Here is a 27,790-nt window from a genome sequence, read left to right as displayed (position 1 = left end):
GAAGCTTGATTCTCCAAGTTTAGTCCCACTGTGTGACACCTTGGGCCAACCAAAGCCTTGTAAGTGGATTTGATAGATGGAAACTGAAAGAAGCCCATTGTGTGTGTGTGTGTGTGTGTGTGTGTGTGTATGTATATATCTATGTGTCTGCGTTTGTCCCCACATCACCACTTGACAATTGGTGTGTTTACATCCCCATAACTTAGCAGTTTGGCAACAGAGACTGATAGGATAAATACTAGGCTTAAAAAAAGTCCTGGGGTTTGTTTGACTGAAGCCCTTCAAGGAGGTGCTCCAGCATGAAACAGGTAAAAGTATATATGTGTATGTGTGTGTGCGCACGTGTATCGTTGCTATTATGTTAAACTGTTGTATGTCCAAATTTGACCAAATGCGTTTGTTTCAATATTTAATTTTGGTTGCAATAGTCGGTTTCTTTTTTAGTCAAACTATCTTATCTCCAGCTGCTTCAGATGAAAATTGTCAAAGTGTAGTACAATGGTTTAGCATTTTTCAGAAGCATAGTAAGTTCTACATATGACAGTTTTGCAAAAAATATTTCTCACTGAAAATATTACGCATGCATGGAGCAACGATTTTATGCACCTAACAAAGTATTACTGTTCAGCTGAAACTTTTGCTAAAGTAAAAAGAAATGGAATGGTGAAACTATTTTTTCATTTCCTGAGAAAGCAGCATTTTGGACTTACAACACTTTTGCATAATAGCAACAATATATACACATATATATATATAGTAAAGACTATTTGCCAGCACTGTGTGACAGTCCTACACAAGACGACGTTGCTACTTTTTAGCCCCAGGAAAACATCTTTTCCAGTTGACTACTGACACATGGTCTGTGTCCTGTGTAGGACTGCCATATTATGCTGGCAAATAGACTTCACTGTTCAGTACTGTTACTACATATTTCTCACTCAGAGATTTAAAACTAGTTGTCTTTCTCTTTATATATATATAGAAGGTGGCGAACTGGCAGAAACGTTGGCATGCCGGGTGAAATGCTTAGCGGTATTTCGTGTCTTTACGTTCTGAGTTTAAATTCTGCTGAGGTAGACTTTGCCTTTCATCCTTACAGAGTCGATAAATAAAGTACCAGTTGCGCACTGGGGTTGATGTAATCGACTTAATCCCTGTGTCTGTCCTTGTTTGTCCCCTCTATGTTTAGCCCCTTGTGGGCAATAAAGAAATATATATATGTGTATGTGTGTGCATATATATATATATATATACATATATATATATACAATTAAACCTTGGGAGAGGCATTATGCCAGTAATAAACACATGCACTGGTTCAGTCCTTTATTAATTTACATACGAAATATATATATATATATATATATATATACACACATGCATACTTATACACAAAGGTGATTGTAATGATAACAATAGTAGTGATGACAAAAATATTGGTTCAAATTTTGGCACAAGGCCAGCAATTTTGGGGAGGGGGTTAAGTCAATAACATCAACCCCAGTGCTCAACTGGTCCTTATTTTATTGACTCTGAAAGGACGAAAGGTGAAGTCGACCTTCGTGGGATTTGAACTCAGAGCATAAAGATAGTTAAATGTTACCAAGTGTCTTGCTTGGTATGCTAACGATTCTGTCATGGCGGTAAAAATGGTAATGGCAATAGTTAGAATAATGATGATAATGATGCAGTGTTTATCTCATGGGTTGGTGGTATCATTCTGACAGAATAATCATCATCATTTTAATGCCTACTTATCCATGCTTGCAAAGGGCAGACAGAATTTACTGAGGCAGATTTTCTGCAGCCAGATGCCCTTCCTGTTCATCAACTCTCACCTGTTTCTAAGTAAAACATTTCCCCATGTCCAGACATATTAGAAATGAAGGACACCACTTATATGAGGGTGGCACTTGTTTACAACAATCACACTTTGTCAATTACAAGGTGACACTAAATCACACACACACATGTATATACACATCATTTAATATCTGTCTTACACACACACACATATGATGGACTTCTTTCAGTTTCTGTCTATTAATTCCTCTCACAAGTCTTTGGTCAGCCTGGAGCTATAGTTAAAGACACTTGCCCATGGTTCCATGCAGTGGGACTGAACCTGGAACCAAGTAGTTGTGAAGCAAGCTACTTAACCATACAACCATGCCTGGATGAAAAAAAAAAAATTCTACTTCTGAAATGCTTTATAAAATGTAAAATAAACTACAAATATGTTATACAATAAGCTATAATCATTATGGTTAGAACACAATTTTAACTGAAAACAGTAAAAATTCAAGAACATTTTCTTAAAAAAAATATCAAATGATTTCTTGGAAAAATTTTTAATTTAAATATTTATCAAAAGAAGTGCAGCAGATTAGCATTTAGTGAAATGGGCTGTGATGGTAAAAAGGCTGGGAACTATTGATATGGCGTTTGGACTCAGTTTTCAGAAGCATTTGAAGACTCGGTTGTTGACATATTTTTTTAAAATTATGGATTCAAGAGGAGACAACTCTATCACGTCATAATCCCGAAATGTATTTCACCGAGGCAGAATTTTCTTGTTTTCACTTCATAGAAACAATGTACAGAAGTTCAAGACAGATTATGAATTGGAATGATATAAAGAGTAGAAGAAGACTTCATTTTCCTATTACCTAGAATTTTATACAAGTGACCAACTAAGGAAACTCAATCTGCTACAAACAGCAGTTAAATCTCCCTGAAATTGCACCAAGCTGTCTTGACCCTTTTTTTTGTCAAAAATGTAGGCCATATATCTGAAGAAGTTTGCTTCCCAACTATGTGGCTTTGGGTTCAGTCCTACCACGCAGCACCTTGGGTAGTTGTCTTCTAATGTAGCTTCAGACTGACCAAAACTTTAGTGAGTGAATTTAGTAAGTGGAAACAAAAGTTTGTTGTGTGTGTGTGAATGTGCTTGTACACTGTCTTTATTTCAATTAATTTTTAAAATACTGACGAATTTTGTGAAATAAGTTTATCATTATTAAGCTGGCATTTGGAACATAAATTAATACGAAATTTTGATGGAAAATTTAAATTTAAATCACTTTAAAACAAAAAGCTTGTATCATGCAATTAGGAATAGTATTGGGTGGGTTCATATCACGAGTCAAATAAAGCATAAAATGTAGAGTATCACATACAAAACTGAGATGGTCATGGCTGAAACACTTTTGATCATAGGTCTAGTGACCAGCACCGGTCAGGGGCTAAATAACAGTGATGATAATGCAAGTACTATAAATCAATGATACAAATAGCTGATATGAGCCATGGAGGTTGTTTTTTCAAACATCCTACCATTTTAGGAAAAAAAACACATTAGACATAACTATTAATAAATATCCTGCTATGGACATCATCACAATAAGAATAATCTATGGCCAAGAATTTAATAAATGGTTTGGTTCCAAATTCAGAATATATTCACTGAACATAAGCATCTGAGGAAGGCCAAAGGTTACAACAGGTAAAATATGGTGATTATAACCACCAAGATGGAGAAATTGGTTTGAATATATCGGTGTGTGAACTATTACTTTTTCTGAAATCTTTCTAATCTGATAATTAGTTAAATAGTTAATTAATAATTAGTTAATTAATAATTAGTTAATTAATAATTAGTTAATTAATAATTAGTTAATTAATACTGAGCAAACAGTAGAATCTGGGGAAAGTAGCAATGGTCTGCTTTGGAAATTTATGAATATAAATAGCTCAGAAATGAAGTAAAATGTTTTGCCAAGGAGGTGAAAGTGTCTAACATTTAGTGTTGAAATATTTGTTGGAGAGAAATGTTTTCTGACAGCTCTGAATAAATAAACTGGGAGCTAAAAAGCAAACAAACAAATAGATAGAGATCTGGAACCTGCAAGCTTCACTGAGTGAAGAAGTAGAGTTTTGGGTTGTCATAGAAGAATCTGAAGTGATTTAAAGAAATAGTAGCTGGCAATGTCAACTATGAATTGAATGAGAGAGACAGTGTTGTTAGGATGACACCCAGCACACTCTGTAAAGTGGTTGGTGTTGGGCATCCACTCACAGAAACTGTGCCTAAACAGATTATGGAACCTGGTACAGCCTCTGGCCTTGCCAGTTCCTGTCAAGCCGTCCAACTCATGCCAGCATGGAAAACAGACATAAATGTTGTTGATGATGATGACGATGATAGGGACAGTAACAGAAATACAATATGAATATAGACATATTATTAGGAAAAAGAATTAATTGTAACATAAAAGGAATTTATGAATTGTATTAAATACCAATTTTGTTTTTGTCTCAATATTACATCCTTTATTTCCAGTTGTATTTATTAAGTGGAGCTATTTTCTATTAACTTACTGAAAGCTACTCAGGTTGATAACAAACAGAGTTATGTACCTTACTCAGAGATACAAAACCAGGAGTCGACTACAGGTTGAGTTCATGAGTTTGGATAACTTGGTATTTTGAAGAGAGAAGAAGAACCTGATGTTTTGTAACAAAACTTATATCCAACACAAAAATATGTCAGGCATGGGTAACCTTTATCAAGAAGATGGCATCATCAGGCAGGTCGCACTTCTTAAAAAAGAAAATCAAGGTAATTTTCTGTTAGATGTGCCATTCAGAAAATCCCCACTGGCCATAGCTTGCCCACAACTGATATGAGTTATAATAAAGTTTACTCTTAATGTTATATGCTACATTTCATTGTCTTTTTCTATTCAGATATGTTAACTTTGCTTTGTTCTTTAGCTTCAACTTGTATTATTTCTCAAAACAGCAATATAATCTTTTCTACAAGGCCTACTTTTTAATAAAGTAGGCAAGCTGGCAGAAACGTTAGCACGTCAGGCAAAATGCTTAGCGGTATTTCATCTGCCGTTACGTTCTGAGTTCAAATACCGCCCAGGTCGACCTTGCCTTTCATCCTTTCAGGGTCGATTAAACAAGTACCAGTTATGCACTGGGGTCGATATAATTGACTTATTCCGTTTGTCCCTTCTGTGTCTAGCCCCTTGTAGGTAGTAAAGAAATAAGAAACCAATTCCGACTGACTGCTGCTTTGAAATTCTCTAATTTATGATACACAAAACTCACATTCTTGAACAGTGCTTTCTTGGATCCAAATTCAAATACTGCCACCACTAATGTTACCATTTATGATTCCTTACATCATAAAGTACTAATGATATTCTGAGATTTATACCACTACAAAATACTTAAATGAATACTTGGTGAAATTCAGGTGTTTAGATAAGTTTATATACTGTAAGAATACGATATATTTCTAATTTCTGTATGTGTGTATGATATTTTATTAAAGACAAATTAGTTCTTTACTCAAAGTCAGAGGTTCTCAACATGAGCAGTACAGCCCCCAATGGGGTACAAGGCATGTCAAGGGAAGCTTTAGGCTTTAGCAGGCAGTGAGGCAACATAATTAATTACTAAATTTTACTTATAGTAGTAATGATATTATACATGATAAAACTAATAATGGTTATTAAAATAAAATGAGATCTCATCAGGCACAGGGAGTTCATTTACTTGAAATGTATAAAACAAATTTACAACTTTTGTCTTCATTAATTTTTTTATCATTTGTTAAATTTTTAGAGAAAAATTTATAAATTATCATTCATGTGAAGTTAGTTTAGTCATGACACCTCATTTGCCACATATGTGGATGCTAGGTATAACAACTATTTATGGTTGGGGGGGGGGGGGGGTATTCTTACGAAAAAAAAAAAGTAGTCTTACTCTGTTTCTCTGAACAGGCAACCTCATGATACGAGGTTCCACTAGTCCTGCTTCACTTGAGAAGTTGAATAGTTATTCAACTTCTCAAGTGTTGGCACCACAAGAAAATGCACCCATTAACCCTTTAGCATTTAAATCCATTGCATCTGGCCCAAATATTCAACCTGCTTTATGTTCAAAACTGGCTAGATTCAGCCTCTTATATCATTCTAAAAGTAAACAATCACATCATTGAAATCTCAAAGCTATGAGATAATGTATCATTAAACCAAAGTAATATGCTTAAATAAGCATTACATTTGACAGAGTAACCTGAATGCTAAAGAGTTAAAGCACTTGTAAAGGGGTTGAGGTTAGGAATGGCATCCAGCCATAGAAACCAAGCCAAATGACATATAAAAGAGCCTAGACTTTGGGGAGCAGTAGCTTGCAATAAAGGAGAGAGTGACATGGATCATGATGCCAGCAAGGAAAGCAGACATAAATATGATGATGGTCACTGAAATTCACAAGTTTGAATACACTCATTCAATTTGGGAGAATGGAATTTTACTTTTAGGCACTGACATTTCCTCCAAAAGAAAATAGATTCTTTCAACCTTTCTCTCAGAGATAGAATCAATACCAAGACATCAGATTCCGCTCTTCGTTCTCAGCATAGAAACATATCCAAACTCATCAACTTCCACGTTTAATTTTTGCTGATACAGACCATCTACCCCAGTTATCTTGGAGCCTGTTTTATTGATTTATTGTTTGAATTAGGTTTTACTCTAAATTAAAAATTAATTATAGGTGCAGGAGTGGCTGTGTGGTAAGTAGCTTGCTTACCAATCACATGGTCCCGTGTTCAGTCCCACTGCGTGGCACCTTGGGCAAGTGTCTTCTATTATAGCCTCGGGCCGACCAAAGCCTTGTGAGTGGATTTGGTAGACGGAAACTGGAAGAAGCCTGTTGTATATGTATATATATATGTGTATATATATATGTGTGTGTATATGTTTGTTTGTGTGTTTGTCCCCACCAACATCGCTTGACGACCGATGGTGGTGTGTTTACGTCCCCATAACTTAGCAGTTCAGCAAAAGAGACCGATAGAATAAGTACTAGGCTTACAAAGAATAAGTCCTGGGATCGATTTGTTTGACTAAAGGCGGTGCTCCAGCATGGCCACAGTCAAATGACTGAAAAGAGTAAAAGAGTATGAACTACACTCTTACAGTCACTTTCAAATCGGTTTAAATATGAAAGAGAGATAAACTCTTGTCAAAGATAACATTTTAGAAAAATAACAAACTATATTTTAACTTACCTGCAAACAACCTTTGCATTTTTCAAACACAACATTGATATTATTAAGAACATACTCTTGCAGCTCTTCTTCACTTTTCAGTGACAGTTTTCCCAAAAGACCATCAATAGCTTCGGGGAAGTCTATCAGTCCAGGTGGTATGGTTGAATTATTTTCTGAAGATGAAAGGTCCAGACCAGAATGCTGACTCAACTCGGGAACAAGAAGAGGAACAGGACATGGTGTATTGGTGTTTGATGCTGGGGGTAGTAGCTGGACATTACCCAACGGTGGTGGACCACAGCCAGGATTTAATAGTGCTCCTTTGAAACGATAAATATTAGATTAAGAAATTTTGGAGGAAATGGATTTTTATACAAACAAATACACACACACATTACACGTATGTAGTGTGAACAACATTCAGGAAAAAGAGAAGAATATTAACTTAGGCAGCAAGAGTTGCCAGAGCACTGGACAGATTGATTTATGGTAATCATTCTGGCTTTCTGCACTCATACTTTGATCTACTTTGTCTTTCATCCTTTTGGGTTTGATAAATATAGAAACAGTCGCGCATTAGAGTTGTTTCTTCTGTTTCTTTCTTGGAAGAAATCATCTGATGTCAAATATGGAGAAGGATGGGCTGTGCTGAACTTAAAAGGCACAAGACATGCTGTGTGTCACCACAGTGCCCCTACAGCCCCAAGAAATTAAGAGCCCATGGTATATATACATATACATTCATAAACACACATGCATGCATGTATGTAGGCCATGAGCACTTAACTCCTTGAGATATATATATATATATATATACTTCAGTTCTATATTTAAGAGATGAGGAATTATGTACATTATTTACATTTGACAGATATTTATCCTCATCTTGTTTGTTGTTAACACAACGTTTCGGCTGATATACCCTCCAGCCTTCATCAGGTGTCTTGGGGAAATTTCGAACCTGGGTTCTCATTCCCTTAGGAATATATCAGCCGAAACGTTGTGTTGACAACAAACAAGATGAGGACAAATATCCATCAATTGTAAATAATGCATATATATACTTCATTTTTATATTTGGTTTGCAAGATTCTTTATGTGAATTTGTGTGTTGAAACAGATGTTTGTTGTGTCTAGCGAGAGTCATTATGCCAATATTAATAACACATGCACTGGTTCAATTTCACTCCTTTATTATTAGTCAATTGGTTAAATATCCAACTAACTAATCCGATGTTTGTTTAATTTGGTGAAATAGTAAGTCGTTTGTTTTGCTTTGTTTATTAAAGCCCTTTCATTGTTACTTACAACCTTTCCAATGACTTTTGAGTGCCACAGCATGGCCACAGCCTTAGGGCTGAAACATATAAAAGAATAAAATATATATTTATACATATATATATATAATTCTTTTTGAATTGGTTCTCAAAGTACATATAAAGCTATAAATAAAAGTATGTAAATACGGGGATGAAAATCCCTTTTGGATAGAAAAACTCAAAGGCTGCCTGTGGAACATGAACCCACAACTCCTGTAGACATGAAAAGCATTAATGTCAACAATATATATATATATATATATATATATATATATATAGGAAAATGAAAAAAAGCCAGAATGCTAAACTGGAAGCATATTTTAATAAAGATTTCTTCTAACCGGTTTTCATTGCGAAAAGCAAATTATCAAGAAGAAAGAGAATGAAAATGTTTTTTTACAAAGAAGTACAAAATGAAGAAAATAATATATAAAACAATAATATATAAAAAAATAAATATACCCATACATTATATTGTCTTTGAGCTTTTGAAGTTCAATAGTAGTTCATGTATAAACTGGTAGGAAAAATAAGGATGCATGAGAGTTGAGAGTTTTGCTTTTCGCAATGAAAACCGGTTAGAAGAAATCTTTATTAAAATATGCTTCCAGTTTAGCATTCTGGCTTTTTTTCATTTTCCTATTATTTCTCCACGTGCGGTTAACACAACCCCACTATTTACTGACTTATATATATATAAATATATATATGTATATATATATATATATATATATATATATATATATATATATATATATATATATATATATATATGAAACTCAGATGATAAACAGAAATTGGTAAGTTTTATGTAGGAGAATTAATGATTAAGAAACTATCTAATCCAGATGAAGGATTGAAATCTGGCAAAAAAATTTTTTAAATCTTCAATAGCACATTTACAGATAAAATAAAAATTGTTAATTTTTCTTTTTTTGTATGTAAAGATACAAAAAAGATTGCATGATTCTGGGTTTGATCTCACTGCATAGCACCTTAGGCAAGTCTCTTGTATAAGCATCTTGTGAATGAAATTTGCTAATTTGGTTGATGGAAACTAAGCAGCAGTTTGTTAGACGGTCTAAGACAGGCCTGGTCAACTTGAATTACATTGTGGGCCACTTTAATCATAGCAAGTTTTTTTAGGACTGCTTGTATACTGACAGAATTGAAAGCATTTTGCTTTCTCATGCTATTATTACAATAATAAATGAATGATTGTTCATTCAACATGAAATATTATCGTTGCAAAAACAGTAGTATCTTTCTTTTTTACTTATCATTTCAATCTTTAATTTTTGATAAAATTTTTAAAATGCTTGTTAAAATAAACCCATTTCAATAAGTATCAAGTGGGCCACAAGATAAAAGTCTGTGGGCTGCATGTGGTTCATGGGCCTCAGGTTGGCCAGCCCTAGTCTAAGAACATGACTGGTCCAATAAATTGGGTAGTGTGCTTCCAATGAAAAGGTCAGTTTGTTTTCCGTTTGCAACAATGTGTTGTGCCAGTGGTCAAGGCAGTTAACTCTCAAAATGGCTCAGACTATCTAGCTGTACATGGTTACCAAGTTCAATAATTGATGTAACAAATAACTGCAGAGGAAAGCTGTTGTATCTTACTGAAAGGAGAGGCTCTTAGTAGTGAGAAATGAGTCAAGTAGTTGTAGTAGTATTCAAAACTTAATAAGCAACACAGCAATTTACAAAATGAGTGGAGGTACTCTTTTACCAGGAACATATTCTTGCTTTTATTATAGTGCCATATGGTACAGAATCAAACGTGATTATTATATATACATTTATATATAAACACATAGCACGCATACCACTGCCATGTAGGAGGCACCTCTGTGCCAGCACTACGTGAAAAGCACCCATGCCGGTGCCATGTAAAAAACACTTGTGCTGGCACTATGTAAACAGTATCCTTGCCAGTGTCACACAGAAAAGCACCTGTACCAGTCATCATCATCATTTAACGTCTATTGTCCATGCTGGCATGGGTTGGATGGTTTGACTGCACCAGATTCCAGTCTGATTTGGCATGGTTTCTACTTCTGGATGCCCTCCCTAACACCAACCACTCTGAGAGTATAATGGGTGCTTTTATGCACCACTGGCAAGGAAGGGTACTATTTGCATGACACCAGTATCTACTATGACTGATTTTACTTGGGGCTTCTTCTCAAGCATGACATAATGCCAAAGGTCTTGGTCATTTGTCATTTACCAGTGTCATGTGAAAAGTACCTGTGCCAGAGAAGCACCTATGCCAGTGCCTCTGTGCCAGCACCATGTAAACACACCTGTGGTGGTGTCACATAAAAGAGCACCTGTATCAACACCATGTGAAAAGCATCCAGTACATTCTGTATAGTGGTTTGGATTAGGAAGGATATCCACCCATAGAAACCATATCAAAACAGACAATTTGAGCCTGGTGCAGTTCTCCATTTTGCAAGTTCCAGTCAAACCATCCACATCATACAAGCATGGAAAGTGGATGTACGGTAATGATGATGATGGTGATGACTCAAGACTTTCACCTTCACAACAAAAGAAATGATGAACCAGGTCTGAAATGTGTCAATTGAATGTTCTACAGAACCACCAGAAGTCAAAATTTTGACTTGACTGTTCTATCCGCAAAGAAAGTATGAGATTTGTTATACTTACCAGTTTGTTCTTCATTTTGTGATAAATTTGCAGCATTAGCCGCATCATTAGACATAGGATAAGCTACTCTTTTATTCAGCAGTGTTCTTCTTGGATGTGTCTGTTTAGTGTTGACACTAGAATAGTCAAACATTGGGGGATCATTCCATCCCCTCTCTGTATTTCCTGGAAAATAATTGAAGAAATGTGAAATGAGTTTTACAAATTTCTTGAGACACCTTCAGCTGACTCTCACTAAATCAGTCGAACTAGCCGTAAGTAGGTACCACGGTTAGGTAAAGTACAGTTGCTCACTTTATGGTAAATGTTATGTCATTTATGTTTCAATAACAGAAGTTAATAGAGTAGAAAGTGAATTAATACATAATCCAAGCCAGACAAGAATGTACGTGATGAAAGAATTTAAATTAAACAAATACACAAACATCATTTTGTTGTTTACATTTTATTTTCAGGTTTACATTGATGTGATGGTGCTTGTGTTGAAGCAATTGCTTCCACAACTAGAGGGAACATAGAGAATTGTGTTCCTTTGCCAAAGTTATACTAATTAAAAATTTTGAACTCCTGACCATGCAGTCTATTCCAGTACCTTGACTTCACAGCCATGAGGCTAGTATACTAGCACCTTAACCTCACAACTCTAAGTGTCAATGGTGAAATCATATGAAATTATAATGAATGTAATTTGTCATATTGCACATCAATCCAACCCATACTACAATGTTCAAAAGATACTGAATGACAAGGTTGACTCAGGAAGGATTAGAACTCATAATGTAGATAATATTTGACACACCAAATACACTCCTGCACACACTCTCCCTTAGAAAAAAAAATGCTTTTTTTAATTTTATAGGTCTGATCAAACAGATCTATGAAAATGATGCGGTTCAGTCTCGACAGCTAACAAGTAATTTCATGTTTGGGGTTCAAATCCCTACAATTGCTTTATGTTATGAACATGACAACACTGAACATGAGATGTGCCACTGAAACAACAGCATTATATCTGCAACATGCTTATATAAAATAATAGCAATATTTATGGTAAAGACAAGCTACTTTATATATAACCAAGTTCATAATTCAGTGTATTATTTTAGTTGCTTAACTTATTGTAATATTCTAGCCAAACAGAAGAATCAGAGAACACTTAACAATAGTATAAAATTGGTAAATGATGTTTACAAAATAAAACAATTTAATTTTGTCAAGAGTTGATAATCAAATTAGTATCAGGATATGCATTAAGACTAATTATCCAATATTTTCTTTTCAACACAAGAGCAAGCATGAAAACAAATTGAAGGAAATTGAAATGCTGGTCTAGATTCATATCTCATTTGACACTTTTGCTTTTCAGCTAAACAAATATATTTTTTACACTTTCACTGTAGCTAGTTTCATGTTTGATTGTGATAACTAAAAAAAAAAAAAAAAAAGAAAGAAAGAAAAAAGAAAAAAATTGAAAGATATTTCACTAATTGATATTTCCAATCTTTTTTATAAATAGGTTTGTGAAAAAAAAAATGTAAATGACTTGGTCTAAATCATTCCTTAGTTTAACATTTTTTAAGAAATTCTTTCTTCTCTGCATATTGTTGATGTTGGTGAGCTCCAGGTTGGGTCTTTCAATAACTTTTTTCTGCTTATTTTCTATTTCACAAATGTTGCCCTGCATTATTTATTGTGTCCTTTATCAAAGACAGACATAGAGTGTGGGGGTTTACATTAATAATAATAACAATAATATTAATGATAATCCTTTCTATTTAAGGTACAAGATCTGAAATTTTGGGGGAGGGGACCAGTCGATTACATCGACCTTAGTGCGTAACTGGTACTTAATTAATCGATTAATAATAATAAAAATAATGAATTTGTTGCATACAGTGCTCAGGTGCACTACAACTCATCAGAAAAAGTAAGCATAACTGCATGAACAGTACATGGGCTATGTACAGAAAGTGAACAAATGAATAAGTCTACAAAAAGAAAAAAAGTTTTTGGATAAATTAAATGAAATTAATTGTAATTCTTTCTAATTTTGGCACAAGGTCAGCAATTTCGAGAGGAAGAGCTAAGTCGATCACATCGACCCAAATACTTAACTGGTATTTTATTTTATCGATCTAGAAGGGATCAAAGACAAAACTAACCGTGGTGGGACTTGAACGTTAATAGTCGGAAGAAATGCTGCAAAGCTTTTTATCCGACGTGGTAATGATTCTACCAGCTCGTTGCCTTGAAATCAGGTTTAATTAACAAAGTAGTATTGCTAACTCACTTCATAAAATACAAGCCGAAACAACTCAAGGGGAAGCTACTCTAAGAATTATCTCCCCATAATCTCACGTTTTGATAAATTTTGCCCTGTAACATAAAACTGATACGCAAAGAATCAAAATCCGAAATAATACTTTCCTCAGTCTGCTTTAAAAGGAATTTTCTATGGGACCTCGATATCTGTATCTCGTACTTGTTGGCATACATTCTGATGTATTGCCTTAAATTCTTTACTTCTTAGTTTATTATTTATTCTCTTCATTACATCATGATCATTTAACTTCCATTTTATCCATGCTTGCATGGGTCAGACGGAATTTATTGAGGTAGAATTTCTACGGCCGAGTGCCCTTCCTGTCACTAACCTTCTACAACACATACATACACACGTATAAATAAAATGAAAGAAACCTGTCATATATATATATATATATATATATATACACACACACACACACACATACATATATAGTTTCTGTCTACCAAGTTCAATCACGAGGCTTTGTTGGCCTAGGGCTATAGAAGATACTCTGCCTATGGGAATTGAACCTGAAACCATGTGGTTTGGAAGCACACTTCATATCACACAGCCACACTAGTACCTGTATATGTAGCTTGCAAGTCAATGTCTCGTTGAAAAACATTCAATGTGCAAAAGCTGTCTCTATTAATATTAGTGTCGCAAATTTAAAGGAAGAAAAATTCAAAATTTGATACACCATAACAGTTATGTTGCAATTTTATTTCCTGTGAACTACTTTGGTATATCTTTACCAAATATTGCACCAAAGAAATAAATGTCTTAAAGGTTGTCATAGAAATGTAGCTTCCCTGCAGATTCAGCTTGTATCATAGAACTCATTTCAGTTTTTGTGTACAGAACCCAGAATAGATGGAGAATTAAGTTTGCTTGGAGTCCAATGTTTGATTCAAATTGTGTCAGTAGCTCCATTACAGATTTAACGCCACATTTTATCTTTCTTCAAGTTATTCCTTCAAGTTTTATGGTTCTTCACAGAAGGTACATCATACACTTGAAACATTCTTTGATATCATTATCAAACATTATATAAGCACACTATGCGAGGGGAAATATTTGTAGCTTCATCCATCAAAAATGAATTCATTGTTGCTGTCTTGATTTCATTTAATATTGATTTTCTTGGACAAATAGACAGAGAAAAAGGCTTGATTCATTCTGAATATGCTTTGACACTTGGGTTTCTTTTCAGAAAACACAGCATCTGCATGGTTCTTCATAACACTATTATATTGGGGGGGGGGGGGAACCCAGCTAGACCACTTCAAGGAAGCTTTCTGTGTTTGAACTTGTTTAGCTTTTATCCTTACTACTGAATGGTATTCCTTGATGAGCCTTACCCACCACTTCTACCACCACTCTTGATCATATTTCTTTAGCTCTCTGTTTCCCTTAATTAATTGCAGCTTGTTTTTACTTATTTGCCTTCATTGAGATATTGATAGAATCAGAAAGACCACAGCAATTGTGTTTATTGCCAGAATAAGCTTTTTCTTTTTGCTTTAGGCACAAGGCCCAAAATTTTGGTGGGAAACAACTAATTCAATTATATCAATCACAATGCCTGATTGATACTTGTTTTATTGACCCAGAAAAGATGAAAGGCAAAGTTGACTTAGGTGAATTTGAATTTAGATTGAAAAGCTTGAAGAAATATCAAAGTATACTAATGATCTGACATCTTGCTAGTTCCAGAATAATAAATATTTATATATATCTTTATTGTTTTCTTTGCATGTGTTTGTGTGTGTGGTGGGAGGAGACAGCATTTATTTAATAAACCAAGAATTCATCTAGAGACAGGCTAGTTTTGTCATAGCAAAAGGCTCAGCCAAATTATTATTTAATCCTAATTTGGCATGATAATGATTTGTAACACAGACACAAAGTCAACGTATTAAAGTGATAGAGGAAGTGTATCTAGGGCAGAATGACCAACCACAGCTGTTGTTACTTATAGGAGAATTGCATCATTATACAATAAATAATCTAGATGTTTTTATTAATGAAAATAGATCTTTTTTTTTTTTAAACAAAAATTTCATATTGAAATTGCAAAGCTTATGATATGCACTTTGATAAATTATTTATTAAGTTTATTATTTGCACATTGGAGACGGCATTAGTTGGACTTTTCACATATTCATCATCATCATCATCATCATCATCGTTTAACGTCCGCTTTCCATGCTAGCATGGGTTGGACGATTTGACTGAGGACTGGTGAAACCGGATGGCAACACCACGCTCCAGTCTGATTTGGCAGAGTTTCTACAGCTGGATGCCCTTCCTAACGCCAACCACTCAGAGAGTGTAGTGGGTGCTTTTACGTGTCACCCGCACGAAAATGGCCACGCTCGAAATGGTGTCTTTTATGTGCCACCCGCACAAGCCAGTCCAGGGGCACTGGCAACGATCTCGCTCGAAAATCCTACAGGAGCCAGTCAGGCGGTACTGGCAACGGCCACGCTCAAAATGGTGCATCTCATGTGCCAACCGCACAAGAACCAGTCCAGGGGCACTGGCAACGATCTTACTTCTCACGCACAGCCCATTTCCAAAGGTCTCGGTCCGTAGTCATCGCCTCGGTGAGGCCCAATGTACGAAGGTCTTGCCTCACCACCTCAGCCCAGGTCTTCCTGGGCCTACCTCTTCCACGGGTTCCCTCAACTGTTAGGGTGTGGCACTTTTTCACGCAGCTATCCTCCTCCATTCTCACCACATGTCCATACCAGCGCAATCGTCTCTCTTGCACGCCACAACTGATGCTTCTAATGTTCAGCTTTTCTCTCAAGATACTTACACTCTGACGGGTATTCACATTGACATTACACATCCAACGGAGCATACTGGCTTCATTCCTTGCGAGCTTACGTATGTCCTCAGCAGTTACAGCCCATGTTTCACTGCCATGTAGCATGGTTGTTCGTACGCATGCGTCATACAGTCTGCCTTTTACTCTGAGTGAGAGTCCCTTTGCTGCCAGCAGGGGTAAGAGCTCTCTAAACTTTGCCCAGGCTATTCTTATTCTAGCAGCTACACTTTCAGCGCACCCACCCCCACTACTAACTTGGTCGCCCAGATAGCGGAAGCTATCGACTACCTCTAGTTTTTCACCCTGGAATGAGATAGAAGTTGTTTCCTGTTTGTTTGCAGTCTTTATTGCACCTGAACATCTGCCACAAACAAAAACTAACTTGCTAGTTAACCTGCCTTTGATGTTGCTGCACCTCTTATGTGTCCATAGCTTGCACCGGGTACATCTTATAGAGTTACTACCTACTCCTTTTCTACATACTGAGCAGGGCCATCTACCTGAAGGGGTTTGTGTTTTATCTACCTTCCTACTTATTAGGATTTTGGTTTTAGCTAGGTTGACTCTAAGGCCCTTCAATTCTAGACCTTGCTTCCACACCTGAAACTTCTCCTCTAGTTCTGATAGTGACTCCGCAATTAGGGCAAGGTCATCAGCATAGAGGAGCTCCCAGGGGCAACCTGTCTTGAACTCCTCTGTGATTGCCTGGAGGACTATGGTAAATAATAGGGGGCTGAGGACGGAACCTTGGTGGACCCCTACCTCTACCCGGAATTCATTGCTGTACTCATTTCCAACCCTCACCTTACTGGCAGCATCTCTGTACATGGCTCGCACAGCTCTCACTAACCATTCTTCTATCCCAAGTTTCCTCATTGACCACCAGATAAGGGATCGGGGGACCCTGTCAAAGGCTTTCTCCATGTCAACGAAAGCCAGGTACAGAGGTTTATCCTTAGCTAGGTATTTCTCTTGCAACTGTCTCACTAGAAATAAGGCATCAGTAGTGCTTTTACCTGGCACGAACCCAAACTGCATCTCATCTAAATTGATTCGCTCCCTAATTAGTTGGGCTATGACCCTCTCTGTAACTTTCATAACCTGATCTAACAGCTTGATGCCTCTGTAATTATTTGTATCTAAAGCGTCCCCTTTACCTTTGTAGCAGTTGACTATGATGCTGCTACACCAGTCATAGGGTATGACTCCTTCGTGTATCACCTGGTTCGTAATACGGGTGACTAGGCTATAGCCAACACTGCCAGATATTTTGAGCATCTCTGCAGTGATTCCTGATGGGCCGGGGGCTTTCCCGGTCTTCATACTCTTAATTGCTTTATCTACCCTGGTACTATCAACTCGGATAGCTGGTCCCTCTATTGGGTCGACATAAGGCAGGCTCTCTTTCTCCCATTCATTCTCTTTATTAAGCAATCTATCGTAGTGGCATCTCCGTGTACCTGATTTACTAATAGTGGATGGAACCAACAGTTAAAAAACAAATGCTTGTAATATGTATTTTGTACAAATATAGTTCTCAATTTTGAGTAAAAGGTCATTTTTTGTAATGAAGTAGAAAAAAAAAAACAAAAAGAGCAGATTCTCAAACACACCCTGTTCAATTGCTTGGGTGATAGTGGTTGTGGTGGTGATGGTAGTGGTAATAGTAGTAGCAGTAGTAGTAGTTTAGCCCCAGGTCAGCCCTCATTCAGCAGACTTATGATCAAAGACATTTCAGCTAATGGACACCAGTACTGCCATTAATTGGAATGTCATTTCTTCAAGAAATTTGGTGAAAATAGTGCTTTGACCTTTGGCATCAACAAAATCTTCAACAAGAGTCAGGAATAGTTTACAAGTTATTTAGGGAACATTCTTAAGACTCAACAGAAAAAGCAATGAAAAACCTAATGGTAAAAATTCTTCACTTTGTGTCTATGTTACAAATCATTATCATCTGGCTCAAAGGCAAATTTATATACTTTACCCTTAAAATGCTCTTCAATCTTATGCATTGTCACATGAGGTATGAAATTCTATTATGGTAGGGTTCCACATCTATACTATGCTATTTGTCCTGCTGACTTAGCAGTCAACTTGAGAGAAAAAATCGCAAAGAAAGCATTGGAAAATGTCTTAGTTTAAGGATGCCTTCATCCCTCCTTTTGTCCCTCCAATTGGTCGCTGAGGTTATGTAAAGGGTCATGGGTACTTTTATTACTAATATGTGTATATTGAACCATCTAACTCATGCCAGCAAGGAGAAAAGATTTCATATCTGATATTATATATATATATATATATATATATATATATATATATATATATAATTATTCAATATTAACAGTTTTGTATTAGAAAACTAATAGAATTTATACAAGGCTGTAATAAGAAGTGCTCAAACATCTGCTGTGATGATTCTAAAATACAACACCTAAAAACCTAACAGTATGTCTTTTTTTCTACCCCTCTGAAGAGATTTTGCCTAATATAATGATTTTATTAATTACTATTTAAACTATTAGGCCCAATTGAAACACCTGTAAGGGACCATGTTTGATTTTTGCAGATAATAAACTTTTATTAAATATTATATTTACATTTTCATACTTTCTTTTATATATGTATATATATATATATATATATATATATATATATATATATATATATAGATTCAAGGTGAATACGGTACTTAAGTTTAGGCACCAGAATTAAGTATGGTATTACCCATACAATTTCAAAATAAGGTGATTAAAATCAAAATAAACAACAAGGATATCCAAAGTTAATGCAGTACAATCGTTTCTTGCGAAATTTCAGTAAATTTCTATAACTTTGTGCAGCTGAGGATTGCTCTGCATTTTACATTTGATGTAATGTTCACATTGCTTAAATAAATGGCCTCACCAAGACCTTTGGAAATATGCTGTGCGTGAGAAGACCTGGCAAGCCAAGTGAGACCATAACCCATGGTCTTTGCCAGGGGTGCAACCAGCCCACTTATGCATACCTTTCCTTCATTGGAAACTAACCTCTGCTTGCAAAGACTTGTTGAGGCAAGTGAAATTGAAATCGAAGCAAATTCGGCGACTGGCACCCATGCCAACCTTTCCTTCATTAGACACTAAACTCTGCTTGCGAAGACCTGTTGAGGCAAGTGAAATCGAAATTGAACCAAATTCGATGGCACCCGTGCCAGTGGAGTGCTAGCAGCACCATCCGAGCATGATCATTGCCAGAGCAGCTATCTGGCTTCCGTGCCGGTGGCACGTAAAAAGCACCATTTGAGCGTGATTGTTACCAGCGTTGCATTACTGGCACTTGTGCCGGTGGCATGTGAAAACACATTCGAGTGAGGTCTTTGCCAGTGCTGCTGGACTGGCTCCTGTGTAGGTGGCATGTATAAAACACCATTTTGAGCGTAGCCATTGCCAGTACCGCCTGACTGGCCCTTGTGCCGGTGGCACGTAAAAGCACCCACTACACTCTCGGAGTGGTTGGCGTTAGGAAGGGTATCCAGCTGTAGAAACTCTGCCAGATCAGATTGGAGCCTGGTACAGCCATCTGGTTTGCCAGTCCTCAGTCAAATTGCCCAACCCATGCTAGCATGGAAAGCAGATGTTAAATGATGATGATGATGATGATATACATATATATATTTACATATATGTATATATACACATATGTATATATATACATAATATATACATATATATATACATAATATATACATATATATATACATATGTATATATACATAAGTATATATGTATACATATATATATATACGTGTATATATATGAATATAAATATATGAAAATCGTAGTTGAAAAATATTGTGATAGGTATAAAATACCATAAACAATTATAGAAAAATGAAGGAGAAATAGATGCTGAATCAAAATTAGATTTAATACAAAATAGGATTTAATACCTATGCACGTTTCAAAAGACAATACAAATATGTAAGAAAACAATTATAATCATATTAATTACAATTAAATTTATGAATTGTCATTTTCATCAGTGTGAGGAATTTTTGTAAGGACATCAAAAAAGGTTTAATGAAATAAATTAAAACAAGATACAATAAGAGAAAATACAAATGGAGTAATAGGGGAAAAAAATCAGATATTTACAAGGAAGTTGTAAAAGGGGGGAAAATAACAGTAATAATAATAGTAAGAGAGATGAAAGAGAAAAAAGACAGACATATCAATGTGTATGCACGTCTAAATGTGCGGTAAATTATAACATAAAAAAAAGAATAAAAAACTAACAGATATGTTTAAAAAATGATAACAGGTCGAGACAAGGTATAATAAACAGAGCCACGTGTGTGTAGTAGAATATAACGTAACAAGTGGACTAGTAGCAAAAAACCATAGAGAGTTATACATATTAATATTGAAAAACGAAAAACTATATATATATATATATATATATATATATAGATATATATATATACATACATACATATATATATTAATATTTTACATGAGGCTAAAAAGTGATAGGCAAGACTGTTTGAAAAAAGTTACAATATTAAAGTAAAAATGTACATCTTGTGAAGATCTATTGGGGCAAGTGAGATCGAAACTGAACCAAACTCGTGCTAGTGGAACGCTAACAGCACGATCTGAGTGGAATCACTGCCAGAGCAGCGGTCTCGCTTCCGTGACGGTGGCATGGAAAAAACATCATTTGAGCGCGATCGTTTCCAGCTTCACCTAACTGGCACTCGTGCCGGTGGAACGTGAACACATAATTGGACTGACTCCTGTGCAGGTGGCACGCAAAAATCACCATTTGAGTGTTGCCAGTACTGCCAGACTGGCCCTCGTGCCGGTGGCACGTAAAAAGCACGCACTACGTTCTCGGAGTGGTTGGCGTTAGGAAAGACATCCAGCTGTAGAAACTCTGCCAAATCAGATTGGAGTCTGGTGTAACCATCTGGTTCACTAGTCCTCAGTCAAATCGTCCAACCCATGCTAGCATGGAAAGCGGACATTAAATGATGATGATGATGATGATGATGCAGAGAAAAAAACCAAAAAGCACTTGTTGCTGGTAGTGTTAATATGAATTCACAAAGCTTCACTATTGTGCAGAATGTAAAGTAAATCTTGAATGGATTTTCCTTTTAGTTCAGCATCTTTGTACAAGGCAATAAGTTTGCTTCTTAAGTTTTGGCTGTTGAAATGGTCTCCATAAGAATGTTTAAGGCAAGTTAGAGATGCTTCCTTTCCAGACCTAGAGTAATGTAATAGTGGAATAATACAGTAGACAAAGCCATCAGAGCAAAGAAACAGGCCTGGAAATCCTGGAAGGGTGGGAGTAGCAGGGAACCATAGCAGATAGCCAAAAGGGAGGCTGAGCGACAGGTATACATAGCCAAGAAGTTTGACAATGTCCAGTGACATGAGGACCAAAGAGCTGAAGTATTCTGGATTGCAAGACAGTGTGTGAGAGAAAATTGTGATGTCACAGGAGAGAAATGTGTCCGCATGGATGATGGTGTACTTGTTTTTAATGATTCGGAAAAGAGGCTTGGAGAAGCCATTTTGAAAGACTGTTGAATGTGGAGAATGAGTGGGAGGAGGAGAGCCTGCCAAATGTTGATCCAGTAGAGGGACCAGCTATCCAAATAGACAGCACCCTGGTAGATAAAGCAATTAAGGATATGAAGCCAGGAAAAGCCCCCAACCCATCAGGAATCACCGCTGAGATGCTTAAAACATCTGGTGGTGTGAGCTTTGGCCTAGTCACCTGTACTGTAAACCAGGTAGTTCATGATGGAGTCATACCCAATGACTGGCATAGCAGCACCCTAATCAACTGCTACAAAGGTAAAGGTGATGCTTTAGATAGAAATAGCTATGGGAGTATCAAACTGATAGATCAGGTGATTAAGGTCACAGAGAGGGTCATAGCCCAACTAATTAAGGAGAGAGTCCGCTTAGATGAGATGCAGTTCGGTTTTGTGCCAGATAGAAGCACCACTGATGCTATAATCCTGGTTTGACAACTGCAGGAGAAATACCTAACTAAAGATAAACCCCTATATTTGGCTTTTGTGGACTTGGAGAAAGCCTTTGACAGGTTCCCCCAATCCCTTATCTGGTGGGCGATCCGGAAACTGGGGATTGACGAATGGTTAATAAGGGCTGTACAGGCCCTATACAGAGATGTCAGTAGGGTTAGGATTGGAAATGAGTATAGTGAAGAATTCTGGGTAGAAGTAGGAGTCCACCAAGGATCAGCCCTCAGCCCCCTCTTATTCATCATAGTCCTCCAGACAATAACAGAGGAATTCAAGACAGGTTGCCCCTGGGAACTCCTCTATACTAATGATCTGGCCCTCACAGCAGAATCACTACTAGAACTAGAGAAAAATCTTCAAGTCTGGAAGCAAGGTTTAGAATTGAAGGGCCTTAGAATCAATGTTGCAAAGACCAAAGTTCTAGTAAGTAGGAAGGCAAACACATCACACACCCCTTCAGTTAGGTGGCCCTGCTCGATCTGTAGAAAAGGTGTAGGTAGAAATTCCATAAGATGTATCCAGTGTAAGCTAAGGAGATATGCTGTGCTTGAGAAGACCTAACAAGCCAAGAGAGACCATAGTTCATAGCCTATGCCAGTGGGTGTAACCCGCCATTTATGATTACCCCTCATTCATTGGACAATATACCTTGCTTGTGAAGACACTGAGACAAGTGAAATCAAAATCAAAATTGCTGACGTGGCCGATGACAGTACTGCCTGATTGGCACTTGTGTCAGTGGAACGTTAAAAGCACATCTGAACGTGGGGTGTAACCGGCCCACTTATGAGTACCACTCATTCATTGGGGAATGAACTTTGCTTGTGAAGACCTATTGAGGCAAGTGTAAACAAATCAAAATTGCTGACGTGACTGATGACACTACCGCCTGATTGGCACTCATGCCAGTGGAACATTAAAAGCACATCCGAGCATGATCGTTGCCAGGACCACGGATTGGCTCCCATGCCAGTGACGTGAAAAGCACCATTCAAGCGTGATCGTTTCCAGCGTTGCTTTACCAGCACATGTGCTGGTGGCATGTGAAAAACATTTGAGCGTGGTTGTTGCCAGTGCTGCCGGACTGGCTCCCGTGCAGATAGCACATAAAAACACCTTTTGAGCATGGTCATTGCCAGAACTGCCTGACTGGCCCTTGTGCCAGTGTCACATAAAAGCACCCACTACACTCTCGGAGTGGTTGGCGTTAGGAAGGGCATCCAGCTGTAGAAACTTTGTCAGATTAGATTGAGCCTGGTGCAGCCTCTGGCTAACCAGTCCTCAGTCAAACCGTCCAACCCATGCCAGCATGGAAAGCGGACGTAAAACGATGATGATGATGATATATATACATATGTATATACATACATAGGATCTTTCTGATTTGGTGGGTGCCACTTGTTTTTTTAACGAAACACTTTCAAACTTGGGACACTGGTAGAATCTGTCATATAAAACATCTTTTACTCTTAGTGTTATTGAGAAAATGTTATCCTTTTAAAGTTATTTCGTGTTAAAATTGTCGTATTTCGGTAATTTCAACCAATCACTGACGTCTATTGAGGTGAAAACAATTACTGCTGTGGAATGTAAACAACACGTTCTAGCGGTGTAATGGGATCTTTTCCCTTGAATAAAATTAGCGCCGATGTTTGTCAACAACTATCGGCGGTACTGTTATTTATGACATCGTTCGTGCGTTTGTACTGATTTTAGCTTTAGGGTTTTAGGGTTAGGGTTAGGGTTAGGGTTATGAGTATTTTTGCCAACCCTAAACCTAAAACCCTAACCCTAAGCCAAATCAGAAAGATCCCATACATATATACATATGTATACACACACACACACACACACATATATATATATATATATATATATATATATATATATATATATACACACACACACTTCAGCAGTGAAGAAAAGCACCACAGATCGCTAGAGTGGCTGGACGCGTTGCAAACACGTGGTTTCCAGTTCCGGTCCGCTATGCAGCATCTTGAGCAAGTGTCTTCTACTATAGTTCCAGGTCGACTTATGCCTTGTGAGTGAATTCATTAGAAGAAACAGTGTGGAAGTCCATCATGTGTGTGTGTGTGTGTGTGTGTGTGTATTTGCCCCACCCACACGCTTGACAACCGGTGTCGATTTGTTTACGTCTCCGAAGTGGTTCGGAAAAAGAGTATAACTAAATAAATAATAACATTAAAAAAATAAGTACTGAGTCGATTTATTCGACTAAAGCCTCCAAGGCGAAATGCCCCAGCATGACAGCAGTCCAATGACCTAAACAAATAAAAGATTACACACCCACATACGTACATATATACACACAGGTATAACACCACTATCTCAACAGTGTTTATAATCAGGACATTGCGTTTAAAAACAAAAATCTATAAATACAATAATTTAAAATTGATCTCACGGGTTCAGTGTTTTCCCATCGTGACAAATGTCATGGAATAAATGAATAAATTTCTATGAAATAATAGTTGGTTTTTCACGTATTAAAAACACAACAAAACAAAAAAGTAAGAAAAAGAAATAAATTGTTTCTCGAACCGCTCAACATTCAAAATTAAAACATCTCGAAGAGAAAACTTAACACTCTTTATATTTAATATTATATTATAACTGAAAATAAATTTTTAAGTAACTGAAAGTTGATGGCTTTTTAATGACTTGAATAATGCGAAAAGTTGATAATGCGTGATTTCATTCAAAATAAATAATCAACGTTAATGACACTTGCTTAAGGCCAATTAAGAAGTTGACATAAGCAAGTATATTGTTCCAATGCGTGTCTGTATATAAAGTTAGAAAATTATAAATACTGGCTATTACTTCAAAAGTGAATGTTATGTATTTGTAAGATTTAGCAGGAGACCCAATGGAATGCCAAATTGAACTTCGCGGGATGTGAAGGCAACACTTGCACTTATATAGACTTAGTAATCTGTGGAAATAGTTACTGAATTTTATTTTCTGAAACTCATATATATCCCTTTGTAGTCTTCGAAAGTATGTTATTGTTTTATCATGCGGCGATCAATAAAGAATTCTACACACACACACACATACGCAAACACACATATACATATATATATATATATATATAAATATATATGATATCCGAAGAAAAGAAAAAAAAGAAAAGTAAAACCGAAGGAGTAGGAATTTTGATAACTGTCTCCCCACGAAATAATCGGACTATTGTATACTGATCAATAATACTTAGTGTCCCATCAATGAATCGATAAAAAATAAACAACTAAAACTATGCAAAATGCGATATTAAATTTATAAAAAAAAAAGAAAAAAAACAAAACAACCGAATGAAAACATTCTAATTATCAACACATTTCTATTGTCAACACCATAAAGAAAAAAAAAAAGAAAATTAATGAAATGGATGTAATAAATATTCATTTACTAACAAAAAATTTAAAAAGAGGAAAATTAATTAGGAAAAGTTATGGAATGAAAAGATTATAAAACTATTCGAATCATGTGCCAACTCACCAGGTTTCATGGCTGCCATTTCTCAGTAGTGACGTAACATTTGAGTTGACCAATCAAATGTCACTTTAAGAAAGTCAGTCAGCTTGGACCATTATCTTACCATTATCTTCAGTTCTACTAACTCTGTTACTATAATTACAACACTATTTTCTGCTGTTGTTGTTTAGCCCCAGGTCAGCTCTGATCGAGCAGGCAGATTTGTAAAGACATTCCAGTCGTCGCTATGTTGTCTTCTTCCTTTTCCGTTTTCTTTCTTTTCTTTTTTTTTTTCAGATAGAGTCTATTTAAGATCTGTCGTGTCTTTTGTTTTAAATGGATAGAATGTGATTTAGAGGAAAATTTTGGTGATATTCAGAATAGAATGGACAAAAGGTATAAGTGATTATATCGATGTCAAATTTTGGCACAAGGCCAGTAATTTCGGAGGAGGACATAAGTCGATAACATCGACTTGTAATGCTCAACTGATACTTCATTTATCGACCCCAAAAGATGAAAGACAAAGTCGACCCCCGCGGTGTTTGAACTCTGAACATAAAACCGCGGGGAAATACCGCTAAGCATTTTTCCAGCGCGGTATAGGTTATTATATCGATAGTATTATTGTAACAGGTACTTATTTTTATTGTCCTCGAAAGAATGAAAGAAAGTCACTGTCAGTTTCGATTTAAACTGAGCGAAAATTGATCCCGGCTATCGATCATTTTTGTTTCCTTGACAACATTAGTAACACTTAGACGCAAACACTACAAATATTACTTCGAGGCTAGGGTTGATTTCTCCTTTTTATTTTTAATTGGTATGGTGAGATAACGCAGTTAACGATTCTCTAGAATAACAGTATAGCGGAAACAAAGTTCATACTGTGCATTACTTTGAAAACTGCCTACTCGCACCACGTTCCTGACTAAATCGGAAAATTCCTTATTTCTACCAGGACTCGCGACTCTTCATGCGAAATGAACTCGTTTTGGAAATGGACTATTTATTCTGTGCTATTACAATAAGCTATTACAATGTTATGAAAAACTATGTCGATGCAGGGTTGTCTTCGTAGTATTACAGGCCCCCGGATAAATCAATACTCTGGGACATGTAGTATTTATTTATTGACAGCAATACATAGATGAAATTGGACCCCTATACCCTTGTTCGACATACCCACGCCTTCGAACAGTACTGTATAAATGAACACTTAATGTCAGGCCAGAACAGATAAAAAAGGTTAGTTGTCATAGCCTAGATTTGGCTTTCCCCGCTTCCAAAAACGTAACATAACTTCGACTATAGCAATCTCATATCAATAAAGCGGCGGCCTAATGTGGTTTGCAGCACACCCTTGTTAGTTATTTATGACCTACGAATTTGGAGGGATGGAAAACTATTGTTCCTCAAAAGCAGGACTCTTTGGGAAAGAATTATCTCTATCATAAAGTGTTCTGGTCCAGTTACTTATGAGTACATCTTACACAATATGTGTACATTATATATACCTGTGACTCATATATAAATCATACATTTAGCGCTGATTATTAATGACCAAGTTAACACGAAGCCTATAGTTGACATCTGACTTGGCACCTTGGCACCAGTTGAAATAATGATAGCAGAGAACAATGTTTTCCTTTAATTCATTTGTCTGTGTGCGTAAAAATTCTTATGCGGTACAAAATATCTTTTTCTATGACAAAAAGCATGTACATACTGAATGTTTGCGCAAATGTAAACCTAAAAATTACTTTATTTCAGCATGAGAATAATGACACATTTTAAGCATTAGTCTCTCAGCAATTGCAGAGAAATGGGGGGAGGGGAAGAGATAAAAATAACTAAATAAATGAATTAAAAGAAAAAGTATCTTCAAGGAAACCTGTTCTTCTAAATGAACACAAAGACGATTTATAAAAGTCAAAAGCGAACTTGTTACGACTGATACAGTTGGTTATGAGATTATTTTCACTAACGATACTTATTAATTGCTACATTATGTTAGACAACATGTCTT

At 36.4% G+C, this 27,790-nt stretch overlaps 1 protein-coding gene across 1 annotated transcript in view; it reads right to left on the bottom strand.

The window, feature by feature from the left end:
* Positions 1-25,935, bottom strand: part of LOC106869999 (steroid receptor RNA activator 1) — a 42,353-nt gene extending 16,418 nt beyond the window's left edge. The window contains exons 1-3 of the mRNA XM_089365276.1: positions 25,786-25,935; positions 11,074-11,238; positions 7,097-7,398 (exon numbers count right to left, since the gene is read on the bottom strand). Coding sequence (XP_089221402.1) covers positions 7,097-7,398; positions 11,074-11,238; positions 25,786-25,804 — 486 coding nt within the window. The 5' untranslated portion in view covers positions 25,805-25,935. The remainder of the gene's footprint in view (positions 1-7,096; positions 7,399-11,073; positions 11,239-25,785) is intronic.
* Positions 25,936-27,790: the final 1,855 nt, after the last annotated feature.

The sequence above is a fragment of the Octopus bimaculoides genome, chromosome Z, assembly GCF_046866305.1.
Source record: "Octopus bimaculoides isolate indiv1 chromosome Z, ASM4686630v1, whole genome shotgun sequence".
Taxonomy (NCBI): Eukaryota; Metazoa; Mollusca; class Cephalopoda; order Octopoda; family Octopodidae; genus Octopus; species Octopus bimaculoides.
Note: the sequence above shows the minus strand (reverse complement) of the source record. Positions and strands in the feature narration are given on the sequence as shown.